At 39.1% G+C, this 25,482-nt stretch overlaps 1 protein-coding gene and 1 long non-coding RNA gene across 2 annotated transcripts in view; both read left to right on the plus strand.

Moving 5' to 3' along the window:
- Window positions 1-12,004, plus strand: part of LOC129185984 (inter-alpha-trypsin inhibitor heavy chain H3-like) — a 17,598-nt gene extending 5,594 nt beyond the window's left edge. Inside the window, exons 8-22 of the mRNA XM_054783722.1 lie at window positions 3,573-3,701; window positions 3,793-3,909; window positions 4,025-4,193; window positions 4,301-4,426; window positions 4,529-4,710; window positions 5,047-5,235; window positions 6,742-6,881; window positions 7,015-7,175; window positions 7,918-7,947; window positions 8,035-8,076; window positions 8,921-9,034; window positions 9,118-9,319; window positions 11,056-11,231; window positions 11,460-11,556; window positions 11,639-12,004. Of these exons, the coding sequence (XP_054639697.1) occupies window positions 3,573-3,701; window positions 3,793-3,909; window positions 4,025-4,193; window positions 4,301-4,426; window positions 4,529-4,710; window positions 5,047-5,235; window positions 6,742-6,881; window positions 7,015-7,175; window positions 7,918-7,947; window positions 8,035-8,076; window positions 8,921-9,034; window positions 9,118-9,319; window positions 11,056-11,231; window positions 11,460-11,556; window positions 11,639-11,768 (2,004 nt within the window). The 3' untranslated portion in view covers window positions 11,769-12,004. The remainder of the gene's footprint in view (window positions 1-3,572; window positions 3,702-3,792; window positions 3,910-4,024; window positions 4,194-4,300; window positions 4,427-4,528; window positions 4,711-5,046; window positions 5,236-6,741; window positions 6,882-7,014; window positions 7,176-7,917; window positions 7,948-8,034; window positions 8,077-8,920; window positions 9,035-9,117; window positions 9,320-11,055; window positions 11,232-11,459; window positions 11,557-11,638) is intronic.
- Window positions 12,005-13,729: 1,725 nt separating this feature from the next.
- Window positions 13,730-21,232, plus strand: LOC129186742 (uncharacterized). Its single transcript, XR_008572290.1, has 4 exons — window positions 13,730-13,837; window positions 14,122-14,221; window positions 15,844-15,905; window positions 21,057-21,232. It is a non-coding gene; the product is annotated as an uncharacterized LOC129186742 (long non-coding RNA).
- Window positions 21,233-25,482: the final 4,250 nt, after the last annotated feature.

Here is a 25,482-nt window from a genome sequence, read left to right on the forward strand (position 1 = left end):
TGACACCCACCGCCGACACGAGTTAAAGTCAAGAATAAACCAACACATATTGGCTTACAATTCACTTGTTTTTGTTATTTAACATTTTTGTAGTGAAATAACATATTGTGTTGGGGAAGTGTGCAAATGGGCTTCCCAGCATGCCTTGTGAGAGTGAGATACTGGTCCGAGTTGATGACCCTCTGTTCTTTTGAGCCATGTTAGTGGGTGTCTGCTAAGCTGCTATGAGCAATTAACAGTGCGTTTCCTTCATGCAAGTCGAAGTGCCTCTGAATTTCCTGTGCAGCTAAACTTCGCCACGATATGCTCTGAGACACTGTGTGTGAGCAGTTATGGGGACATCGCTATTACACCTTTAGAGAGCTCTAAATGAGCGCTGAGCATATATAAATAGGAATCTTTATTTTCTTCCTCATCCTTGCGACACCCCCCAAAAGAATGCTGCCCTGGGCAATTGCGCAAAGGGCCCGTAGTTAAAACCACCACCTTATTGTCTCCAGTGACATGCATCATGGAGGGCCATCTTTTCAATACCGTAATCCCTCGTTTATTGTGGTTAATTGGTTCCAGATAAATAAATAAAGTATAAATAGATCAAATCAATAAATACATAAAATATTTTTGTCGTTGGACCTGTTCACAACCTTCTAAATAGGTTTTTAACATTATTAGAGCCCTCTAGGCCTGAAATAACACCCCTATAAGTCACCTTTACACTCGTATTACCCAATGTAGTAGACAAAATCTGAGAAAATAAGCCATTTAAGACACAAATAAGACTCATGCTCAGGTTTGTTGCAATAAAAGTTTCAGATGTGTGGAGGACAGGAAGTGATGTCGGGTGTTCAGAGCTGAGTGGATTAGGGCTGCAACAGTAGCAGTAGCAGGTATTAGGACGATTATTATTAAGATGATTCTATTTGATGCCTTATGTTTGTAGTTTAGTTCATTTAGCCATTTTAATGCTCGAAAACGCTTAATTTAGCCAAAAAAATATGTAACATTTGGCTTAAGTACGCATTTTATTTTTACTAATAGGTCTTATTCAACCACAAAACAGCATGACTTCATATTTTAATATTATTAATATTTATTTTTTTTTAAATATTTATTATGATTCATATTTTGTGATAGTGATAGAGTGACGCTGCAAGGTTCGAACCGCAGTGTGGCATGGGATGACTAAAAACATTTGAGTCCCATGTTGTGTTACAGGGCTGCATACTGAAAATCAAATGATGCGGGTGGCCACTTTGATATTTGTATGTATTTGTTTTTAGTAAAAAGGTAAAAAAAAGATACATATATTGAAAGACAAAGTTTTGTTTTAATATTAAAGATATGAGTATCAACATTTCAGCTTCTTCTCTTTGCATTTTGCCTTTTTGCTGTATTTTTCCAATTTTTTCTGTTTTTTCTGATTTAATTTTGCTTCTACAAAGTGCTGCTGGCCAATAAAAAACGAGCTGTGGGCTGCAAAAGGCCCACTGGCCCTGAACTAATGAAGAATTAATGAGGAACTAATGAGTAGAGTGGTTACTGAGGAACTAATGAAGAATTAATGAGGAACTAATGAGTAGAGTGGTTACTGAGAACTAAGGCACATACATTTAGAGTAGTTACTGAGGAACTAATGAAGAATTAATGAGGAACTAATGAGTAGAGTAGTTACTGAGGAACTAATGAAGAACTAATGAAGAATTAATGAGGAACTAATGAGTAGAGTAGTTACGTGAGGAACTAATGAAGAATTAATGAGGAACTAATGAGTAGAGTAGTTACTGAGGAACTAATGAAGAACTAATGAAGAATTAATGAGGAACTAATGAGTAGAGTGGTTACTGAGGAACTAATGAAGAACTAATGAAGAATTAATGAGGAACTAATGAGTAGAGTGGTTACTGAGGAACTAAGGCGCATACATTTAGAGTAGTTACTGAGGACCTAATGAAGAATTAATGAGGAACTAATGAGTAGAGTAGTTACAAAGGGGCTAATGAATTAATGAGGAATTAATGAGGAACTAATGAGAAGAGTGGTTACTACTGAACTAAGGCACATACATTTAGAGTAGTTACTGAGGAACTAATGAAGAATTAATGAGGAACTAATGAGTATAGTAGTTAATGAGAAACTAATGAGTAGAGTAGTTACTGAGGAACTAATGAAGAACTAATGAAGAACTAATGAGGAACTAATGAGTAGAGTAGTTACTGAGGAACTAAGGTGCATACATTTAGAGCAGTTACTGAGGAACTAATGAATAATTAATGAGGAACTAATGAGTAGAGTGGTTACTGAGAACTAAGGCACATACATTTAGAGTAGTTGCTGAGGAACTAATGAAGAATTAATGAGGAACTAATGAGTAGAGTAGTTACTGAGGAACTAATGAAGAACTAATGAAGAATTAATGAGGAACGAATGAGTAGAGTAGTTACTGAGGAACTAAGGCACATACATTTAGAGTAGTTACTGAGGAACTAATGAAGAATTAATGAGGAACTAATGAAGAACTAATGAAGAATTAATGAGGAACTAATGAGTAAGGTGGTTACTGAGGAACTAAGGCGCATACATTTAGAGTAGTTACTGAGGACCTAATGAAGAATTAATGAGGAACTAATGAGTAGAGTAGTTACTGAGGAGCTAATGAAGAATTAATGAGGAATTCATGAGGAACTAATGAGTAGAGTGGTTACTGACGAACTAAGGCACATACATATAGAGTAGTTACTGAGGAACTAATGAGGAATTAATGAGGAACTAATGAGTATAGTAGTTACTGAGGAACTAATGAAGAATTAATGAGGAACTAATGAGTAAAGTAGTTACTGAGGAACTAATGAAGAATTAATGAGGAACTAATGAGTAGAGTAGTTACTGAGGAACTAATGAAGAACTAATGAAGAATTAATGAGGAACTAATGAGTAGAGTGGTTACTGAGGAACTAATGAAGAACTAATGAAGAATTAATGAGGAACTAATGAGTAGAGTGGTTACTGAGGAACTAAGGCGCATACATTTAGAGTAGTTACTGAGGACCTAATTAAGAATTAATGAGGAACTAATGAGTAGAGTAGTTACTGAGGAGCTAATGAAGAATTAATGAGGAATTCATGAGGAACTAATGAGTAGAGTGGTTACTACTGAACTAAGGCGCATACATTTAGAGTAGTTACTGAGGAACTAATGAAGAATTAATGAGGAACTAATGAGTATAGTAGTTACTGAGGAACTAATGAAGAATTAATGAGGAACTAATGAGTAGAGTAGTTACTGAGGAACTAATGAAGAACTAATGAAGAACTAATGAGGAACTAATGAGTAGAGTAGTTACTGAGGAACTAAGGCGCATACATTTACAGCAGTTACTGAGGAACTAATGAATAATGAATGAGTAGTGGTTAGGGTTAGGTAGGTTCGCTCCTCATTAACTACTGTAATTTTGTGTAAAGTGTTACCCTTTATGTTATGTTCTCATTCAGGTACACGACTGGGGTTTTAAATGTTTCAAGCCAAAGTAAGTGGTATTACTGTATTTCTGTTCATGTGACTTTGTGTGTTTCAGGCTCTCATTACTTTCTCACCAACACTTGAACAACAGAGGAAGTGTCCCACATGTGAGGGTACCAAAATTGAGGGTGATTTTGTCGTCAAGTATGATATTAAACGAGAAGAAAACCTCGGGGAAATTCAGGTTACCTGCGACGCCTCTTTGATTGACTAAACCATTATAACATGTTTACCTTGAAAAGAAAGTGTGTACTTTGTTATGTATGTTTCTTCAGATCGTAAACGGCTACTTTGTGCACTTCTTTGCACCACCTGACTTACTCAGAGTGCCGAAGAATGTGATATTTGTGGTTGACAGGAGCGGCTCGATGAGCGGACAAAAGATAAAACAGGTAAGTTCCAACTATATTACTGTTTTCACATGCTCACAGTGCATGGACTCGTTGTCCTGGACGGGTTTTACATGCTCGTACATGAACTTGTTGTCTTGTGTACTTGTGCTTGCAGACCCGGGAAGCCTTGGCAGCCATTCTGAAGGACCTTCATGAGGATGACCACTTTGCTTTGATTCAGTTTGATAGTGACATTATCACCTGGAAGGATTCCGTCGTGAAAGCAACAAAAGGAAATGTGACAGATGCCATTGCCTATGTGCAGAAACTTAAGGACAGGGGAGGTTAGACGAGCGGGACCAACTTCTTGGTTTATAGACACGATATCATTTCTAATCCAAGGGTACCTCTGCACTTGCCATCTTCTATCTGCTTCCTTTTTGTCTTTCAGCTACTAATATCAATGCTGCTCTATTGAAAGCAGTGGAAATGCTGATGAAGGAAAGACAATACAAGAGGCTTCCAGAGAGGAGTGTGGATATGATCATTCTGTTGACTGATGGGATGCCAAACCATGGTGAGCCCCATGGCAGTATGAAAGAATGACCAGAATCATTCTCAATTGAATTCAAGTAGTGTTTAATTTTGACTGAAAATGCAAACTGGAATGTACACACAGGGGTGTCCAACCTGCAGGCAATCCAGGCCAACGTACGCTCGGCTATTGATGGAAAAATGTCTCTGTTCTGTCTTGGATTTGGAAATGATGTGGACTACTCCTTTCTGGATGTGATGAGCAAAGAAAACAAAGGACTGGCCCGCAGAATCTTTGAGGCTTCAGATGCAGCTCTCCAACTCCAAGTAGAGTAAAACAAATGAAAACGAGACGAAGCCACGTCAGTAGAAATTGCGTGTGAATTTTGAAATGCTGACGCTGAACTGAATGTTGAAATATTTTAGGAGTGCGATCAATTCTATTCATCGAGTGAGAATCGAACCACGTTGGGAGACGACCACTATACGACCTGAGCCATGTCACCCTGTAGCATAAGTGGAATGTTCCAAAAATGGAAAATATAAAAATTAGAAGAGGAAGCAGTAGAGGAAAAACAATGTAGAATTTTATACGTGTGAATGCTTCTCAATGCACGTGCTTCATTTTGTTCGAAACTATATGGCATTTGATTTGTGTTTCAGGGTTTCTATGAGGAAGTGGCCAGCCCACTGCTCTTGGAGGTGGACCTGCGCTATCCTGACAACACAGTCGATTTCTTGACCAAAAATCACCACAGCCATTTGTTCAACGGCTCGGAGATTGTGGTGGCCGGTCGGTTAGATGACAGCCGCCATTTTGATAACTTCCTTGTGGAGGTGTTTGCCCAAGGGGTGAGTGAATGCCAGCAATTATACCGCAGGTGAACATACTGCAATACTTCCCACAATAAATGTATGTTAAATGGTGAATGGTGAATGCTGATGTATACGCACACAATGCAAAGGTTGCATCAGGTAACGTAGACACTATATTTATCCCAAAGTAGAAAGAAGCACAGCTTATTTAAGCCTACCCCACTACTCAATATGTAAAAGTTAACCATTTTTTAACAAAATAAAAGGATAAAAATGCATAATAGTAGAATTAAAAAAGTTTGTAGATAGTTGTTGTACTAATATATACAAATAAATGAAGTAGTAGAGTAACAGTTGACAGAAATATTCTTTGATAACAAAGCGGTACTGAATGTGTACTAATAATTGAATTCAGGATAAAAGAATGAAGTGTAAATAGCAAGTAATGGAGTAAAATTAACCTAGACGTTGTATAAAAAATACACTTGGCATAAATTTGTAGAATAAACAGATAAATATGTAATTATGTTAACAATTCTTCTGCTGGCTCTCAACAAAGGCGGTCGGTCGGTGGCATCTTTCCCCCTCTCCTCTCCCTTATTTTCCCTGCTTTGCTTCTAGTGTCTTGTTTTAGTCCTGTCTCATTCTTTTTAAGAGCCTTCTCTCCACATTGCTATCCAAATCTAAATCATGGAATTGATCAGATGGTATCTCCACGCAATTGACAAAATCTTCTCTTGAGTGTCATCCATATGTGCAGAGGAACCTTGGTTGGCGTCATTCATTCGTGCCAGAGGGTCAGACAAGCTGGGTTTCTCTGGTTTCTCTTTTTGGGAACTGATATTTTCCTGAAATTTACCTATGTTCTAAGAACGGAAAAAGGTAGAAACAGACTTATTTTTGTGTTGAAAGACGGGAGTCTAATCTTTCTTTTGGTCGGTTCCACGTTTATATAGCCATAGAACACAATATTTTGTGTGCCCTGAAAGCTCAGTCAAAATCATTGGTTGTCTTTTGAAAAATGGCTGGGACTGAATGAGTTAATTGAAGGTAAAAGTAACCTTAAATGTTCATTTAGCTTTTTCATTTGTCACTGATGTGCAATTAGAATTTTTTTTCCTGTAAATCTCAAGTTATGAAACTATAAAAACCTGTTTTGTGTTAACATTTAGGAGTCAACGACTGTTGACATCACAGACGATTGATATAACTTCTGGTTGCCATTTTGTTCGCTAGTTAACAGGATGCTAACAAGGAAGGACGTTTTCTGATTAAAGTAAAATAAAATACAAAGAATACAGATGGATTCACGCAGCATATTAACAACTCGACAAGCGCCGTATTATACTCTAAACAGAGAATGCATGCAAACCCAGGCAAAATTGCGATGTAAATCTTTCATGTTAACCGAAAAACATGTGAACTTGGGCCGACGCTAACTAAGGTTCCACTTTACTTGGAAAAAAAAAAAAATCTGAAAGTACAGAACACCTTTCTTCTTTTTTGTGCCAGTTAAAAGGTGTCCTTTCTCTCCTCACACAGCCTGAGGCAGATTTCCAAGTGCAGGGAAAGGCCAAAGTGGCAGACTGGGATGTGGTCTATCCAGAAGATAAGTACATATTTGGGGACTTTACAGAACGTCTGTGGGCCTACCTGACCATCCAGCAGCTACTGGAGAAGAGGTTTTCTCATTTCGAATGCCTCTGTCTGCACCACAAATGTTTTTTTGTTCCCCAGAAGCAATCACAAACCTCAGAAAGAATAAAAAACACCACAAAGCATCCTGTCATTTCAAGCATCTAACTCTTCTTTCAGTCGCATTGGTGGTCAAGAGGAGAAGGACAGAATCACAGCCGAGGCCCTGAACATGTCTTTGCGGTACAACTTTGTTACCCCGCTCACCTCCATGGTGGTCACCAAGCCTGAAACTGAGGACGGACCAGACAGCCCTCTCATCGCTGATAAACTGACTGAAGGTAAAATGCGTGTTCAGGTTTTAGCGTCTGCAATAGTCATTTAGTCTTTTGCTGTGATTGGCTGGCGAACAATTCTACTGGACAAGCGGCATAGAAAATGGATGGATGGATGGATGGATGGATGGATGGATGGATGGATGGATGGATGGATGGATGGATGGATGGATGTTTATTCATGAACAGAGAGGACAGTTGAGTTTGCTCATGTTGTTTTGGATTGGTTGCCGCCGATTGGTTTTGTTTTTGCAATAAAGAGATTGTTGATGAACCACCTCCTTGACGTTGCCATATGATCTTTATCCTTAACAATGGTAGCAACAGTCTAGTGGTGAGATTAGTGTAGCTGTGTGTGTTTACTGACCAATGTTTTTAATTCATTCATGGGAGCGTGTTTGTAACCAACAAATGTCATCACATCTATCGCCGTAAACTGAGGACCACCTGTACATCAATGGTTATACTATATGATAATCATACAGTGTTTCTATACAAGGTGCCAAGTACTGGCCTGGTATTCATATTACAGCAATGCCTTTCGCCCTTGCAGTTCACAAAGTAAAAACTATTTTGTTTTCATTAGATCTTGTTTGTGTTTTAAACACATAAAAGGCACACAGGGTAAATATTTGTTACATCTGGTTGGTTATAAACAATTTATTCCCAACTGTGCCGGGTGACTCTAATGAATTATCATCAATCTGAATTTCTATAAACGTTTATTTTTGTTTTGTTTGTTGAATAGAGCAGCGACAGAGAGCAGAGAGGCACCATGGTACGACACTCAACTTTTATCTTTTATCATTTTTGGGCTGTATCTGCTTTACTTACAAGTATGTATGATTTGCATTACTTTTCTCAGGTTCCTCAGCCCAAGCTGCACAGCCACGCCATCATTCAAATGGTAAAGTTTGACTATTATACTTTCATTGTTACTGGTAATATGCATAAACGTACCGTAAATTCCGGTGTATAACCCGCTACTTTGTTCTTAAACTTTGAACCCTGCGGCTTATACAGAGGTGCGGCTAATTTATGGCTAACTTCTAATCTCGTGACATCTCCTTTACTTCAGAACTACTACTAATTGTTTAAATGCAGTGCCACTTGCGAGTCAGTGAGGAAACGGTAGCTCGTCAGCCTCCCTCTGGGCTTTGGGTTCCAGGTCCTCTGGCTCCCTCTGGTTGACAGTGGCAGCATTGCAGCGCCATCCACCATTTTCTATGCTTTCTGTGATCCTCCAATGAAATGGCTTTCTCAAACACAATGCATTAAGGGAAAATTTAGTTTTTTTTCATTTTAAACTGGTATTGGTACATGCTTCTATGTTTCTGATGTATAACGTTTGATTGGTAAGTTGCTGTGTGATGAGTTTAATGTTGTTTGGAAGATGAAACCGTGAGTCAGACTGTTATATTGAATAATGACCTCCTGCAATTTCCATTGGGTTGACTAGCTCGTCGTGAGTTTTTTCATAGGCTATGATTGGCTCCTGTCAAATAAAGAGCTGCCTGGTCCTCATGGACTCATGCGCACCACAATATGCCATTTTATGACGTGGACACATGCGGTTTATCTACCGGTGCGGCTTATTTATGTACAAATCTGTTTTTAGTGGGTTTAGTGGGTGCGACTGCTACACCGGAATTTAAGGTATTCATAACCAATTGATCTTGCATGACGTTAAAGAGAATATGCTATGTATGTAAGATAATAATTACAGAACAACAATTTATTTGCTTTTTTAGTGGATGGAGATCCACATTTCATGATAGAGCTTCCAGACAGAGACGACGCCCTGTGCTTCAACATCAATGACAAACCAGGGACTATTTTCAACCTGGTCAGAGACCCAAAAACAGGTCACATGTTAGCATTCATGCATAAAATGTCTTTTGTCTTTAGATATAAACAGAGAGACTAAAAGAGCTGTCATTAACTTCAGGCTTTGTTGTAAATGGTGAAATTATTGAGAAGAAGAAATTTGTCGAGGACCAAAAGATGAATACCTACTTTGGTCGTCTTGGTATCAGCCACAAGACTCTGGGGGTAAAGCTAGAGGTGAACACACAGGACATCTCGGTGTTCCGCGGGGGCAAACAGGTCAAGCTGCCGTGGTCACAGTTGACCTCTCTCAAAGACACAAGGTGAGTCAAATGGCTGATAAACTGCTAAGTTTGATAATTGATAACTCATCATTTGCTAAGAAAGAGATACAGTCAAACCTCGGCTTCCCTTAGTAATCAGTCCCAAAAAGTCTGACAAAACAGAAGCATTCTATTCTTGACACCCAAAAGTATGAACAGAAATACTCTTTATAGGAATGAATTGCGCGAAATAAATATAAATGACTAATGAACTAGATAAGTGAACGTTTAACATCACTTGTACCTTTATTGATGACTCCTGTTGGCGAAGATGATGAGAAGTGGAGAGGAGAGGGAGAAGGGGAGTGATTGTGATCACTGCTTATATCCCTTTCGTGATACAAGCGTTCTTGATTTGTTTTTTCTTTGCCAGGATAGAACTTATCGTTGATGCAGATTTCCTGTACATCCTGGCGAGATTTGCCATGCGTACGCTACCTTTGTACTACGTGTTCTTCCATGAATTCAATAGGGTTTCTTGCTGTTTTCATCAAAGTGCTGCCACTCGCAACTTTGTTTGGCCACATGGTGCGTTATTTTATCAGGCGTACTCAGTTTAGAAAAGCAGACAGGCTGAGTCTCACGGGATGCTTGTTTGGGTGGTGGATTGGATATGTTGACTAATGACCTCCTGTGATTTCCGATGGGTTGACAAGCTCGTCATGAGGTCCCTTGTAGCTCATGATTGGTTCCTGCCATAGAAAGACCTCCTGTTTTCTCACTGACTTGCGAGTGGTACAGTGTTTAAATGAGTAGTAGTGTGAAGTAAAGGGGATGAGATTAGAGCATGGCCATAAATTATCCGTACCGCCGTATAAGCCGCAGGGTTCAAAGTTCAAATATGCATATTTAAGCAAATATGATGTATTGTTGGCCTAAATTAAGCATTTTCAAGAATAAAAATAGCTAACTGAAGGAAAACACAAATATATGGCATTCAGAAAACGCATTCAAAGATGTGATATGTAGTATTCTACACTGGTCACTAGGTGTCAGTGATGTTACATTGATGAGACAATAGCCATAGCAGGAAGTACAGGTATGCTTTCTGGAAAAAAAATACACAAAAGTCTCCCCATGCTAATGTGTGAGTCTATGTCTTATTTATGTGTAATATGTCTTTTTTCGGTTATTACAGTATGTCTACTATAATGGGTAATACAGGTGTAAAGGTGACTACAGGTGTGCTATTTCATGTGTAGAGGGCTCTAATAATGTTAAAAACTGTATGTAGAAGGTTGTAAGAAACTCCGAAAATATTCAATAATGTATAAATAAGGAATCCTACTCTGTGGAAATTCACTTATGACGGTTGGGTATGGAACCAGTTAACCGCGATAAACAAGGGATTACTGTATACTTATTTTCCACATTCAGTAGAGTACACAGATTACATTAGATTGTCCTGTTTTATATAACTAGAAGGTTACTTAGTAGAAGGCAGAGCTTCATCAAGGCCAAACTGCTTACAAAAAAAAATACAAAAAAATTGTCCAGGATTTGTCTTTGTTTGTTTGTGTCTGTTTGCTAGTTTGCATGACGAACAGGCAGGCTATGCCAGAATATTCTGAGGTGTGATGCCATAGTGACCACAGTGGAAATAAATTCCCATATCCGCACCTTTGTACACATCCTCACTTAAGTTTGCTTTGACTGCCTGCACAATTTATCCTTGCTTGATTCAGATGACATATTCTCTGTCGTTAACCTTGTTTTGTCTTGTTTTCCATCTATAGTATGGACCTCCAGTTGACAAAGAACTGCAGCCTGACAGTCACACTGAGACACTCTATTAAATTTATGGTCATCAGACACACAAAAGTGTGGAAGAGACGTCATGATCAACAGCACTATTTGGGTTTTTACACCCTGGACAGCCACCATTTGTCCAACTCAGTTCATGGACTGCTAGGTAGGAACCACAGTAAAAGAGCAGATTTTTATATGCATATATACATTCTTTAGAAGTATTCATATACAGCTGCACTCAAAATCACGAAACCCATTGCATATTATATTTATTTTAAAAAATGTACAAACCAATTTTTTTGTTTATGGCTAACTATGCACATTTATAATGAGTGCATTTGTAATAAAGTAAAGCAATGACATATCCATGACAAAGCTATGATGGCCCCAGGTCAGTTCTACCATGGTGTTGAGTTTGAAGTGACAGATCTGCAGCAGAAGACAGACGCCACCATGTATGTGAAGGGACAGACGCTTAATGTGACCAGGTATGCAGCGTGTGTGTAACACACTACATACTGCCAAGTTAAAGAAGTGCCTCATAAAGTGTTGGTTTTATCTCCTGTTCAGACACTGGCAGAAGGACTTCAGCAAGGATGTGATGAACGGGGAAAATATTCCTTGCTGGTTTGTAGGCAATGATGGAGCTGGCCTCATTGATGGAAGAGCCTCTGATTACATTGTTCCAGACATTTTTTAAAATCATACACATCTTTTTTTTTAAGTCTATAATATATGTGTGGAATTTCACCAGAGCCACAAATTCATTTTTGTGTGAGAGGCTGCAGTGAGCAGAGAATAACATGACAGCATGTTGTAATTTCTGCAGGTACAGTCCGTTGATTTACCAGTTTTATACACAGTATATCTATTTTTTTATATATATTTTTTATATTTCATAACTCCAAGAATTCATGAAAAAGAGTAAGGAAAGGAGTTGTGGTGCAAAAATAAATTTTTGGTTCCATTGTTTTGTGTCTGTCTTTTAGGTGAGACATGTTTGAGCACTGATATGTGAAATCATGCAATCAAGAATGTTTAGAGGAACAAAATGAACACTATTTGGTGGGGGTGTACATATATTGTGCACCAAAGTTCCACTTTAAAGGGGACCTATTATGCTTTTCCTCTTTTCTGACATATAAATGTTGTTACAATGTTGTATTCTCGTGTTAAACGATGCCAACGCGTCAGATAATGAGGTTTGCGCATTTGGAAGTGGCTCTGTACACTGTGTTTTACAGAGTTTTTTTTAACGCAGAGTTCCACTGATGTCAACGCAACGCGGACTTCCTTATATGGACATGCGTAGCACCCCCGCTCTGCTTCGCTCTGTTCACGGTGTCGAGCAATGGTCAGCAAGAGAAAAATATGCTCATCTGTCAACGGCACTTCACATGGGACTGTTTTGTGGACATGAGCCAATACAAAGCTGGGCTATCCGCCAAACTGTTGCTGAAGTCCGACGCCTTTCCAACGTTACGTGGTCGTGTTGAAGAGTCAGAAGAGTAAGCTGTAAGAAACAATTTGTCAGTGTCCTAACTGGGTTTATTTTGTGTAATAATGGGACAAAAGGGGTTCGGCAGCTGTCCGGAAGTCCTCGGGAGCGATTGGGAGTGTGACCAATCACAGCGGAGTGGGCTCGGCGGGAGGCGTACCTGGAGGAGCACCGGGGGTGTGGAGTAAATTACACAGACCGTTTGAGCGGGAGGCAGGAAACCCAAGGAAACACTGCAGGAAGAGGTGCAGAATCTGGAAGATCTAGAAAGCTTTCTGTGCGGGTTATCGTGTGTAGCTGCTCTATAGCAGTCCAGAACTCAATATAAAGGCCCGAAAATGAGTATAAAAGATCCCTTTTAAATTTATTGAGTACAGAATGTCGCTATTGAAGATACAGGGTTATTCTTGCACTGACAATCATCTTCTGCACACCAGTTGCTGAAAAAAAGCATACAAAACATTTTTAAAAGCTTTGCTTGGTGCTCTGATTTAAACTAATCTTTTTAAAAATGTGAGCCAAGGCTTCAGGGGAGGTGCAGCATTTTGAGAAAAATAAAGAAAAATATTATAATCAAACCTGCTAAGCTAACTTCAGTTATGTTTAAAGGCACAATGAATCGGTCCTACAATGAGCAAGTACACACTAGAGTAAATCGTTCAGGGAGTAGGAGAGTCCCCAGCTGTATTATGTTCTTTGAGGACAGGCTCACTGTGCCACATTTTGAAAACCTCCGATTCGTACTATAGTACTTGAAAACACAGCAGAAAACCTTCTCTCCATTAATGGATCATTTAAGTCATCACATCAACATTACAACAATTGTTATTGTATAGAATATATTTAGAAACATAAATATACTATCAAGAAAATAAAATGTTGTTGCGCTTGTGCTACACACAAATACAAATATAAATACAAATACATGCGCGTGTCATTAAAGCAGGAAGTGACGTCACACATACGCGCATAATTTACTTTAATATTCCACAAACAGGTTCTGTCTTAAAAAATGGGTGAATGAAAAGATAGTAGAGCGATAAATTTTTTATTTAAGACATTAAGGCCAAATAAAATGTTTCACAATAAATACATATACACTTATAAAAGCAATTAAGCAGCGTTTTTTATCTTGTCAGTTTCTCAAATGTTGCAGAGACGATCTTGTTTGTCCCAATACTGTTGCCGTACCACATCTGCTTAAAAAGGGGCTTCAGGTGAATCGTTCGTTTTGGCGGGAAGTGGTGACGTCATCAGCAACGGCGGACACAGTAAGAAACAAACATTAAGTACCACCAAAAAAAATGTTTGCTTTAGTTGTTTCGACGGAAATACATGTGAATTTCACACATACTGCAGTGCAAATTGCTCTGGAGATTGAGACCAATGCTGCAATTAACTATAGAACAGTTGCTTGCTAGCTAGCTATAGTCATGTCATGTCATTACTAATGTTAAAAGTCATCTTTTCCGTTTTTACACGATGAATTTTGCTTAATAATCCCTATCCACATTCCAAGAAAGCTATGTCAGATTAATAGATTGTTTGTTGGCAGGTTGATCCAATTCCAGCCCGCCCAAAGAGTGACAACAGCACAGTACCGAACAAATGATAACAGTTCAAAAGTCTGCAGTGAAATAAACAGATGGAGGGAGGTAAGTCATTTCTTCAAATCAAGCTACATGTTATGTACTGCAGTCCATGGGGGTGATAATAACCAACAAAGAAACATGGAGACAGATGTGCTCAGTATGAGTAGGTGCCTATTATGTAAATGTTTACCTGTACACTTTCTCCTGAAAGATAGTGGTAGGTGTGTCACAATATAGGCGATATATTTCAATTCATATTTTCCAAAAGTCTCATATGGAAACCCATATGCGATGCTGTCATATTTGTGTGTGTTAAAAGTCCCATTTGGTACTATTTTTCAACAATTTGAAGTAAATCTCAGAGGTCCCACAATCGTGTATTGGAAGGTTGTCGCCCGAAATTTAGCCGTTAGGCAGAAATTTAGACTAAAATTGCTTTGAGTAAGCCCTCGGATCAGTGTTTTGTACAGTATGTGTTGCTTTGATGTGAATGTGTTTGTCCCCACCTGCCTCCATCAATGTGTTGCTCAAAGAAGTGCTATTGTGCACTTGATCCACCTTTTACTGTACTTGTCAAACATAGTAGATGCCATGTATCAGATACAACAACTTAATATTCAGGAGTTTGGGGGATGGCACAAATGTTAGCAACACTCCACAGCTATGTGAGCTACAGTGCTAACATTACACATCACATCCTGAAAGGCTATCGTGCTAAGTTAGCCTGTTGGCTGTACAAAAACTTGGTTCAACTTACACTTCCCACATCTGTAGCTGACTGATGGTTAGTTGGCAAAGCCTTTATTTTAAGATACGTAGTAAAACCTGCTTAAACGGCCTCAATACCAGCCTACATTTCATTTCATCTGGAGGCAACTGTGGTCACTAAGTGCAGTCTGCTGTGACACAAGAGCCAAATGTTTGATTCTCATGAGTTGCATTTATGACCTTATTGCCTGCAACTCCCCAAATTTGCTTCCAGGGTGCTAGAAAACATCCCCCGGTATGCTTTCTGTGTTGACTGTCATGAGTTAAATGCATAAGTTAAATAGTGTGTAGGGAATGTAACATTGTATGTTCCATTTGTGGCGACAGTACCGGTATAAGCCTGTTTTTAATCCTGGCGCTAATACCACTTGTGTACTATGGTTATTCTGTGCTCATTTGTATTATTTACAATTCAATGCAAATATTTTGTCTCCCTCTGAATGCATGGCAAGTTACAGTATATGCTATCCAATACAACAAGAACATTTTCAAGCCTGTAGCCTCTTATTACTTGGCTATATTTGTGTTCGTGTGTGTGTGTGTGTACAGGGCAAGTGTGCTGACCCGTCATGTTGGAAGTTCAGGAGTTGAGAGGGATTTTCTTAAGGGGATCTTTGCAAAAGTGTTTGCCTGTGTGTGTCTCTTTGCATGTGTGCGTTAGTGATTAACGCCAGATGTGCAAGGCTCAGAGTGTCGGCAATGCGTTGAGAGGGCCCCACTGTATTTGGTTCAGCCTGGTTGTTGAATATGCTCAGGCGACCTCTTCACACATGGCTGATATTAACATCTTCGCTGTTCATCCCCCTGATCCCCCTTAAGGTTGGAAACATTAGGTCAGCCGGAGCAGAAGGAAGTTTTAATAAGGATGTAGTGCAGCCAAAGCATGGTGTAATTTTTAACGTCTCTTGGTACTCCAGCAGAGGGCGGGAGAGAGCTACGGAAGGTCTGCAGTTCCTGATGTCTGGAGTCACTCCTGGAGGTAAAGACTATTGTCTTACTCTCATAATATGTACTCAATTGTTGCATTTTTTTTTTAGTTCTATCCATTAAATGAATAAAAACGGAACTACATAGTAGTACTTTACTAAAATGCGCAAGAAAAAAAAATCTAAATGTTAAAAAAAAGTCAATTTCTTCACCTAAGAAATAACATTAATAAAAATAAGTCTAATATATTCTTCACATTTTCATTATTTTTTATTTTATATCCTTTCAATTATTAGTTCTGTTATTAATATAACTTTTTGCTAAACCACACCACAGTTCATGCAGACAAACAAAACATTGAACTTTTCAGGAGTTTTAGTACCTATTACAGTAATTGCTTCTCATCAATATAGCAGCAGCTTTGATTTACGGTTTACTTGAGTAAGAAGTTACATACAGTACATGATGTTGACTCTTCCAGTAGTTTGTTGCTGTCCAAAGCAACTTTTCCCTTCATCTGAATGACCTGCAACTTGAAACCTCAATGTTTGATCGGACATTTGCCCCCATGTTACTTGCCAATTTGTTTTGGGGTTTTTTTCTATTTCATTCCCACTTCAACCTTTTTCTCAGTCCCTCCCTCTGTTGTTCCCGCCTGCCCTGCTTGTCTGTCTACCTTTTGTCCCTGTGTGAATATTTCACATTGCTGCTGCCGCTGGTGCGTGATACAGAGCACTGAGCATTCATTGTGTGTGCACATGTGGGTGATGTGGTATGCGACTCCTCGACGCGTGGTGTGTTGTGACGGCCGTGCAGCCTCCGACGCCAGCTGACTATCCGTCTCTGCAGCTTCACCTAAGTGGTGGCACAGGCCCGTACCCACACATGCCAACATACTTGTACAGTATATCCAGTACAGTGCATCAGCAGACATGGAGCACATGCCTTGCTTCCACTGTGGCCTGCATGCCACCTTGTTTGGTACAGGATATTTGCATGGTGGCGGTGCATATCCTGATTTGGTGGGAGCTGTTAAAATTTTAAGTAAAAGTCTAATTTGGAATAACTGAATAAATTTAATCTTAGCACTCCTGAACATTCAAGGAGCAATGCTACTTTTTGTTTTCTAAATTGTCCGTACTGTGTAGTGAAATGCACTTTTATTTGGACCAGAAAATAATTTATTGTAATTTTTAATATAATATCAGAACTCGCTAACTAGCCATTGCTGTTACAACACTTCCTAGAGGGCACTTCAATAAGTGGTCCGTTTTTATTGTAGTGCTCATGTATTTCATTTGACTAAAGTTGAAGTGGTAGTTTTATTACATGAATCACTGCTTTACAATGCATATTTAAGACACATATTATGCATTTTTACTTTCTAAATTGTGTGCTTTTAAAGGGAGAAAAGTTTTGTACATGCCTGCATTCTCAGTGCCGTTAATAGAAACCATGTTTCAGTTGTCACACTATCACTGTCTGCAGAGTCTGTAGTAAACGACAACATGTCACATCAAGCAACTTTTCACGAGTCTTTGCCTCACGTTAGGTCCTGTGTAAAAGAGGTGTATTATACAGTAATATTAAAGTCTGAGTCGATTCATTCTCAATTATTTTAACACTATAGTAGTCTGTTCATTTTCAATTATTCAAATACTTTATACATTATATATTAATTAGGTTTAAAAGTAACAATGTAATCTGGAAATGAATAAATTATATTAATACATACATATAACCCAATATTTAACAATATAAATTCTTAAATATTGTTTTTTTTTAATATATATATATATATACATATATATATATACTGTGTGTGTATATATATATACTGTATATATGTGTGTGTGTGTGTGTGTGTGTGTGTGTATAGATATGTATATGTCATGTCTGTGTATACATATGTGTGTGTGTGTGTGTGTGTGTGTGTGTGTGTGTATTAATATAATTTATTCATTTACAGATTACATTGTTATATAATAATAGCTCTCTCTCTCTCTTTCTCTCTCTCTCTCTCTATATATATATATATATATATTATATACTGTAATGTAATTAAATACAGGTGGTTAAAATTCATTAATAATGCAGTTTAAGCAAGCTAATGATGGTGTTTGAGCAAATGCACTATTTCATGGTGATGGATTCCCATTTTATTTGCCTTGCATTAGTGAAGGTTTTAAAAGTTCTGTGTCTTCTAAAACACAGTGGAAGGCCAGACAATATTGCAGCGCGCCGTGGTGTAATCCTTGGTATTTAGTGTCTTCTCTAGTGCTGCCGAGGTGAAAAGTTGAACCTGGTGTTGACCCTCTCTTGAGAGAGGGCTTAGCTCTGAAGTCAGGCGCAGGCCAAAGGCACATGCAGGATATTCTCAAGTTCCTCTTTCTCTCCCTCGTGTGCACCCCTCCACCATCACCCACCCCTCCCACACGGAAACAATTAGCATCTGTGATAAGACATTGTACATATTTCCATCATTTTATCTCATCTGCCTTGTTTTTGTTTTTCCATCGTGACAAGAGTCTCGTGTCCTCGTGCAATAGCGCCGTTGATCAACATCTTGGTGAAAGGAGAGTGAAGGAGGGAGTGAAAGAGCCGTAGAGAGGCCTTTCGTCTATCACAAATGGGAGCTGAATTCCAGATGGAATGATAATAATAACAAAAAAACGGCAAAGCAAGTGGAAAACAAACAAGGGCATCATAACAGATGAGGATTGACATTTGGGCAAATCTAAATTTGCTCAACAAATGTTTGTTCTTGTGACAACAGAGACTGGAGATGTTTATTTTTTGTAAATGTATCATATCACCCTCCTGTTTGTACAATGTGTTACATCAACATCAAACGCACAATCACAGCAGGCACCTGAAGTGATTCATAAAGTAAGTGCATTTTTCTATTTTTGGGAATGTGTTCGAGGAATTTATGTAAATTAAAGATGGCTCATGATTGCATAAAATCAAATGTCCACGGAAAAAGATGATTACTGTGGCCGTCAATGCTACATGACCTAGAATTCCAAATCAGAACAAAATCTAACATTCTTCCTGTCCAGTGGAGCAGGAGAGTACGGGCCCGAAAGATATGAGTCCGACAGTAGATGTACTGGAATATGTTTTCCATCTGTTTTAGTTTTCGACTGGTTGTGATAACCTGAGCGTGACCCCTGATTGGTCTAATCTCACCCTCATCGTCTCTCACCGGTCAGCTGACAGAACATTGTGCAGAGAGAAGAGAATTTGTTTCGCATTGTTTGATGCACTGCGATGTCTGTTCATCAAGTTTGTCCAAACCGTAGAAAGCTGTTCAATACACAGGGAGAGAATGTTTAGGGTGAGATTTAAATGAGCCAAACATGTTGACTTTCTCTGGCAAGAAGCCTGCGTAACAATCCTGGCTGTGTTCCTCTGTTATGTGTACAAACATTACTGACCAGCGTTAATGTATGTATTCGTTGTAGTTTTTACAGCAGTAGCCCTTGTGTGACATCTGTAAGCATTCATTTACAAACTATTTGATAAATGCTTGTTCAAAGCAGAGAACTTTAATTCTAAGTGCTGCACATCAGAATCTTAAATGGAACTCACTCAATTGTGAGCAAAAACACAAAAATAGTTTTCTCTCGGGCTTTGATTGTGCACATGACAAGCCAGTGTCCAGTATAGTAGCTGCTTTAGGCGGCCTGTTTGGAGGGTTTTAGTTTAACCAGATTAGATCAGAGGACCGCTGTTTGTTTATTTTTGATTTGGGAGGGGCACCAGTCCCAGTGGAATAACCCCTCCCTTTAACTACTACTCTGCTATCCCACCCCAGGATTCCTCCTCAGGGCACAGTCGACTGGAGCCCCCCTGACCTCCTCGTCACCCCTTCCAAACCATGTTAGCCAACATATCCTGGGAACAGAAAAGTAAATGAAGACTTTCTTAGTGTCTACCAAACTAAATGACAACCAGATCCGTGCAAATCAGTGCCACCCAGGTGGGCAACCCCTTTGGCTGTGGTCGGCATTCAAAGAGGTTCAACCCTGCAAGTTAACCTCTCTTTCATCTTCTTGTAGGTTACCAATCTTGTCTTGCACCTAGCAATGTTGGATTGGCAAGGTATCAGGTAGACAAACCAGTTTAGTGTGTTGTGTCTGTGGAGATTCTAAGTCATCCAGATCGTGGTAATCCGCAAAGGTTGAATTGATGCAACTGGACTGTTCTCGTTTCACCTTTCATCCAAAAGCCTTCTTCAAACTGCAGAGACATAAATAGGCAATACTCTTAACTTAAACATTTTGACAGAAACATTGCTCTGACATCTGAGCATCAGGGCTGATGACACATCTGTAGAAATTACGGTTGGGTATCGTTTACATATCATACGATTCCGGTGCCAAATCTGTACTGTGAAACATGCCTGTGCTTGAACGGTGCCCAAGCTTGTACTTTAAACAAAAGGAAAACACGCACATTTAGTAAAAAAAAAACGCCTTTTTAATTTTCACAGAATTTTGTGACATCCAAGTTGAAGACAATAGTGAATTAAATACAGTATTTCAATAATATAAATAAAATTAAAGCTAAGTAATAACTTCACCGATATTTAATAAAATTCACAACAAATTGTCATAATTATCACAGCAAAACAGAACAACATTTGCAATATTTGACAGTACTTTAAAGGGATAGTTTGGATTTTTTGACATGAAGTTGTATGACATCCCCATCAGCAGTGTAGTGCATCAACAGTGATTAACACGCACTTAGTCTCAGTCGCTTTGCGTTATTTTCTCTCCGTTCGTATCAGTACGCACTCTCGCCTGTCCATTGTTGCGTATTTGTTCCACAGTGGAAGAAGACTGCTGTTACACGAGAGTCTCCCGTCGCATCAGTCTCTATCCCCGCATGTAAACACTGTGGAACAGTGCATACATTCTTCACAATATGAGCCAAAGGTGATAACCGATACACGATTGTGGCAATGTTGCTAATTATTCCAACATGCAAGAGTTGTGTATCAATTGAGCAAAATAAAGTTGTTTACAAGACGCTACTTGCACAATATCACCTTCGAGCACTTGTTGCAGGTGGCTTAGTCTGCATTTTTTGAAGTAGAGTACAACCAAACTTTAGAGCGCCTCGGCCTAAACATTTTAGCTAGATGGTCACTGTGCTCACAGATTTAATGTGATTTTTGTTCTTCCGACTTCAGAAACTCAAGATGGATAAAGTCTGGATATAGAAGACATGGGATCCGGGGCTAGTAATGTGAGGGCCTGACGGAGCCAGTGCTTTCTCCTTCTGTTAATATTGCGTGGATTTGATATTTCAATTATTTTCTGTCTTGTCCCCTTTAGGGGAGAGAGATTTTTTCATGCCGTTACTGTGATTGCCTTTAACATGTATTGATCAATAAAGATCACAATATATCCTGCTGTGTAGTCTTTTGGGTCCCATGACTGAAATATGTTTCTCTTTCCACCCATTCTCACATTTTTTATTTGCATAGACACACACACACACACACACACAAATATCTGACCTCTTCTTCATCTCCCGCAAGGCCTTGGGGTGAGGCAGACTGGCACCAGACAGTTATTTAAACCCTCAGGCAGCTTCACAACAGGTCAGACAGACAAGGAGAGGTGGTGAGAGAAGCATATAGGTGCATCTGACAATTTACAGATAAATTAGTACGCAGACATGCTTATAAATTAACCAATAAAGTCAACTGTTTTAATAGTCTGCGTTAGTCGGGCATTATTTTGATGAAAATCTCCTGCAAAAAGCACACTTAAGTCAAAGTATTTAAGTCTCCTTAGACTTCCTTGAACCCATCCCTACAAAACAACAAAGTATATTACTCACCCATAAATTAATTGTATTTTATTATGTTTCATTTTATTTTAATCCCATGAAACGGGGAATAAAAGCGGGGATACACTATAATTGGATTAAAAGTCGCCTTTGTAAACATTGTGACCCATATCTTTGACACGCCTCCTTTCTCCTCGTTAAGAAAGTCTCTTTATAGCAAGAATGCCTACAGATGAAGGTCTCTTTTGGAATAGGACATAGGATGGGGAGTTAGACTTTGGAGTCTTTGTTAAGCATGTGGTTCTGTGTTTCGTGTTGGTTTTGTTCTTGTAAATCCTCAGTTTGTGTTTGTCTCCCGGCTCTGCTGTGAGAGATTACAGACAAAGGTTTGAATAGCTATGAAGACATAATTTCAGCCTTTGAATGTTTCTCTGAATAAAAGTCATGCTTTATATCAAAATGACACTGTTTTGAAGTTTTTGCTCTTTAAAGGAGACATAGCCCAAAGTATTTGCAGAGGTTTTTTTTTTGTTTTTTTTTTTTTTGTCATCTTGACGCTTGTTCTGACTTTATGGTATGAAAGTGTATTGTATTGGACAAGTGATGTCAGTAAACCATGCCACCAGAGATGAGCCATATCACAAGAGGCATCACTGGAAATCCGAGTTGTGCCATTAGACAGAGAGAAAGGCAGCATCTTGAGAGAGAGAAAGGGGAGAGACACAGAACGGATTGTTCCACAACAGACTGACGGACCTTTTTAGCCTTATCTTCCTGAGCTACTCTTACAGAAAACCAAGGAGAGAAGGGAAAAGAATGCCCTAGTCTTTCTCTCCTCATTTCCCATTCCTTCCCATTTCTCTAGTTTGCCTGTTCTTTCCCCCTTCATCTATTATTCTTCAGCCTTTGTCCATTAATTTTCACCTTCGTTATACTTCCACTCCTTTTATACATTGTCCCTCCCCTGTGCTGAGTATTTACCTTGCTTGCTTTATTTCTTGTTTTTTCCTTTTCTCTTAATTGCCTTATTCATCATCAGCTTTTTGTAGTGCTCTTTGCGCTTATTGTGCCTACATTTCATATCAAAAAGGGAGTCTTGTGAGTTTTTTTTTTTTTTTGTAGGCTGGTATGTGTGTGTAAAGTCTATCCAAACTAGAAGTAATAAAATACATCCTGCTTCCCATCTATCTGCTTGACACTGTATCTGGAGGGTATTCCATGCAAACCTGAGCCCAGTCTCTCTTGGAAAATATCTTATTTGCATTTGTTTACATGTGCCACTTTCTGCACATTTGGATTTTCTGTGTGTCGTGATGTGTTTGGTAGACGTTCCGATCCTGATCCACTCAAGCAACAGCATTTGGTTGTGATGACACTGTGAGTCTTTCCTCTTCTCCTTCTCTGACAGAATGTAACGGATGGATAATTAGATATCAAAGGGAGGCAGGCAGGGTGTGGCGAGGCGCACAGGCTTCTACGATGGTAAAGCACTTATTAATGAGATAGGCCTTATCTGCTCTTCTCCCAGGAATTCTGCCTTTGATCGGCCCGACTCTGGACTTAATACATTTTTGATTGATAGGCCGAGATGACAGAGAGAGGCGGTGTGGTTGGGGTAGAAGGGTGGAGGGATGCATATAGGGATGTGTGTGGAAGAGGGAGGGGCAAAGCTCAGATGCAACTGTAAAGATGCCCTTCACATGTTTAAATAACTTATGACAATAATAGTTTGCCTTATGAGATGAGATATATGAAGATGAGCTGGCACAATTCGAGTATATCAATCTCAGTTATAAACTCATGCACTTGCTGTATAAATGTACGCACCTTCACATTCCTCTTCACATCCAGACATAAATCCAGTAAGACAACTCAAACAGACAGGCCTACTCCGTCACCTTAACCCCATCTATAACTCACACACTGGGCACCAGAAAATCCTTTCCTAAGACAGAGCAGGCGGCAGGCGGGCCTGTGGAAGGGGACTGAGATAAGACCCTATCCTTGCCTTGAGATGAGTTATAGCCCACCCAAGAGGATGTGGCTAGCAACAACCTACTCGCACACGTTGCTCGGCTTGCAAGATTGGTATGCCTGGTGTTCTGCTGTTCATGAGGCAGTGGGCGACCTCACGGACAGAGATAACTGCCTGACTCACAAAAGCACAAGGCACCTTGACCAGAGGAGGCAGCATTGGGTCTCGGCACACACTTGTGCATGAACTCTGTTTTGCACAGAACACTGAAATTCACACACACCATCAGGGAAAAGGTGATTGACATGAACCATTAAAGTAGCGTGAGCTGTTAGTTCAATTAAAGAAATTTGCACCACATCTTCAACTACACATCAGCTCCCATTTGTTACTATGGCAACAAAGTAATGGTATCATAAGCAAGTGAATCATCACCTCTTTGCAGAAATTGGAATGGAGTGATAAGTGATTACGATGTGTTTTGCTTATGGGTCTTGTCGCATTCTTCGTTGTGGTGGTGTGATGTCATGTTATTTATGTATTGTACGTCCCAAAGTGGAAACACAAACAAATTTGGGGTTTGCAATTACACTCAGTTCAGTGGAGAACATTAATAAATGCCATATTTTTGTAGTTATGGCTTTACAATGGCTTTACAATCTTCTGCAATAACACCCATATAGTGACCTTCACATCTGTATTACCCAATATAGTAAATATAATTAGAGAAAGTAAGACTTATTAGACATAAATAAGATAACATAGACTCACACATTAGCAGTGCCTTGTTGTGTTTTTCTGTACAGCGTACCCCCAGCGTACTATACATCAATGTATTGTAATTAGGGGAGTGACAAGATAAATTAATTAATTACACAATAAATGAAAATGAACTGGGTAATTCGGCCAGCCTCAATATACGTATTATGTGCATGCATGTCTTTCTTCGTCTCTCGCCTCCAAACAGGCAGGAAGAGGTTTCACTTTGTGCACTGGCTTCAGCCACTTGGTGCGTTTGTTCCACAGAACAACGGCATTAATGGAGTGAGCCCTTTTGTCATAGAGTCTCAGTGGGTGGAGGCGGGGCCAGTAGCATACACACAGAGTGCAGAGAGTGCAACATAATAGAAATTATATTGGTAGCTTGCAATCCATTGTCATATATTTTTAAATTATTTTTCATTGTACTTTGCTTAAAAGTAATGTTAATCTGCAATCTGCAATCTCGTCTCGTCTGGTTCTTGTAGACCCAGTCTCATGTGCGACTCATCTCGTGAACTGAGTGTCTTGTGACACCCCTAACTGTAATGGCGGCTTTAAATGGCTTTACACTCGTATTACCCAATATAGTCGAAAAATATGAGTAATTAAGCCATTTAAGACGTAAATAAAGCTCTTGCTCGGGCAGTGTCACAGTAAATGTCTTGCCTAGGGAACCTTAGTGACAAGTCTAGTGCCTGTCTCACCAAACAATCACTGACGCATAGTGGTCAATGCAGAATACAGTGCTTCATTCAAATTTAGAATGCCTTGTATTAGTATTTTTATTTCATTTAGTTAGTTCATTTAGCCAATTTTATGCTTAAAAATGCTTAAGTTAGACCAAAAACAAGTACAATTTGCTTAATTACACATTTTTTAAAAACTAATAGGCCCTATTCAACCATGAAACAGCGATCATTCATTCATTTTTGAAAAACCGCGATGGCGTGAGTGAGCGATATTTCAACTGCAAAGTCAAACCTCGGTTTTTGTATGATTTGGTTTCCGTTACAAATTTTCCACCAGAGTTTTGCCTTGGTTTTCATACAGTGTCTCGTATTCACAATTGAATTAAAACAGTCAG

The sequence above is a fragment of the Dunckerocampus dactyliophorus genome, chromosome 8, assembly GCF_027744805.1.
Source record: "Dunckerocampus dactyliophorus isolate RoL2022-P2 chromosome 8, RoL_Ddac_1.1, whole genome shotgun sequence".
NCBI classification, from domain to species: domain Eukaryota; kingdom Metazoa; phylum Chordata; class Actinopteri; order Syngnathiformes; family Syngnathidae; genus Dunckerocampus; species Dunckerocampus dactyliophorus.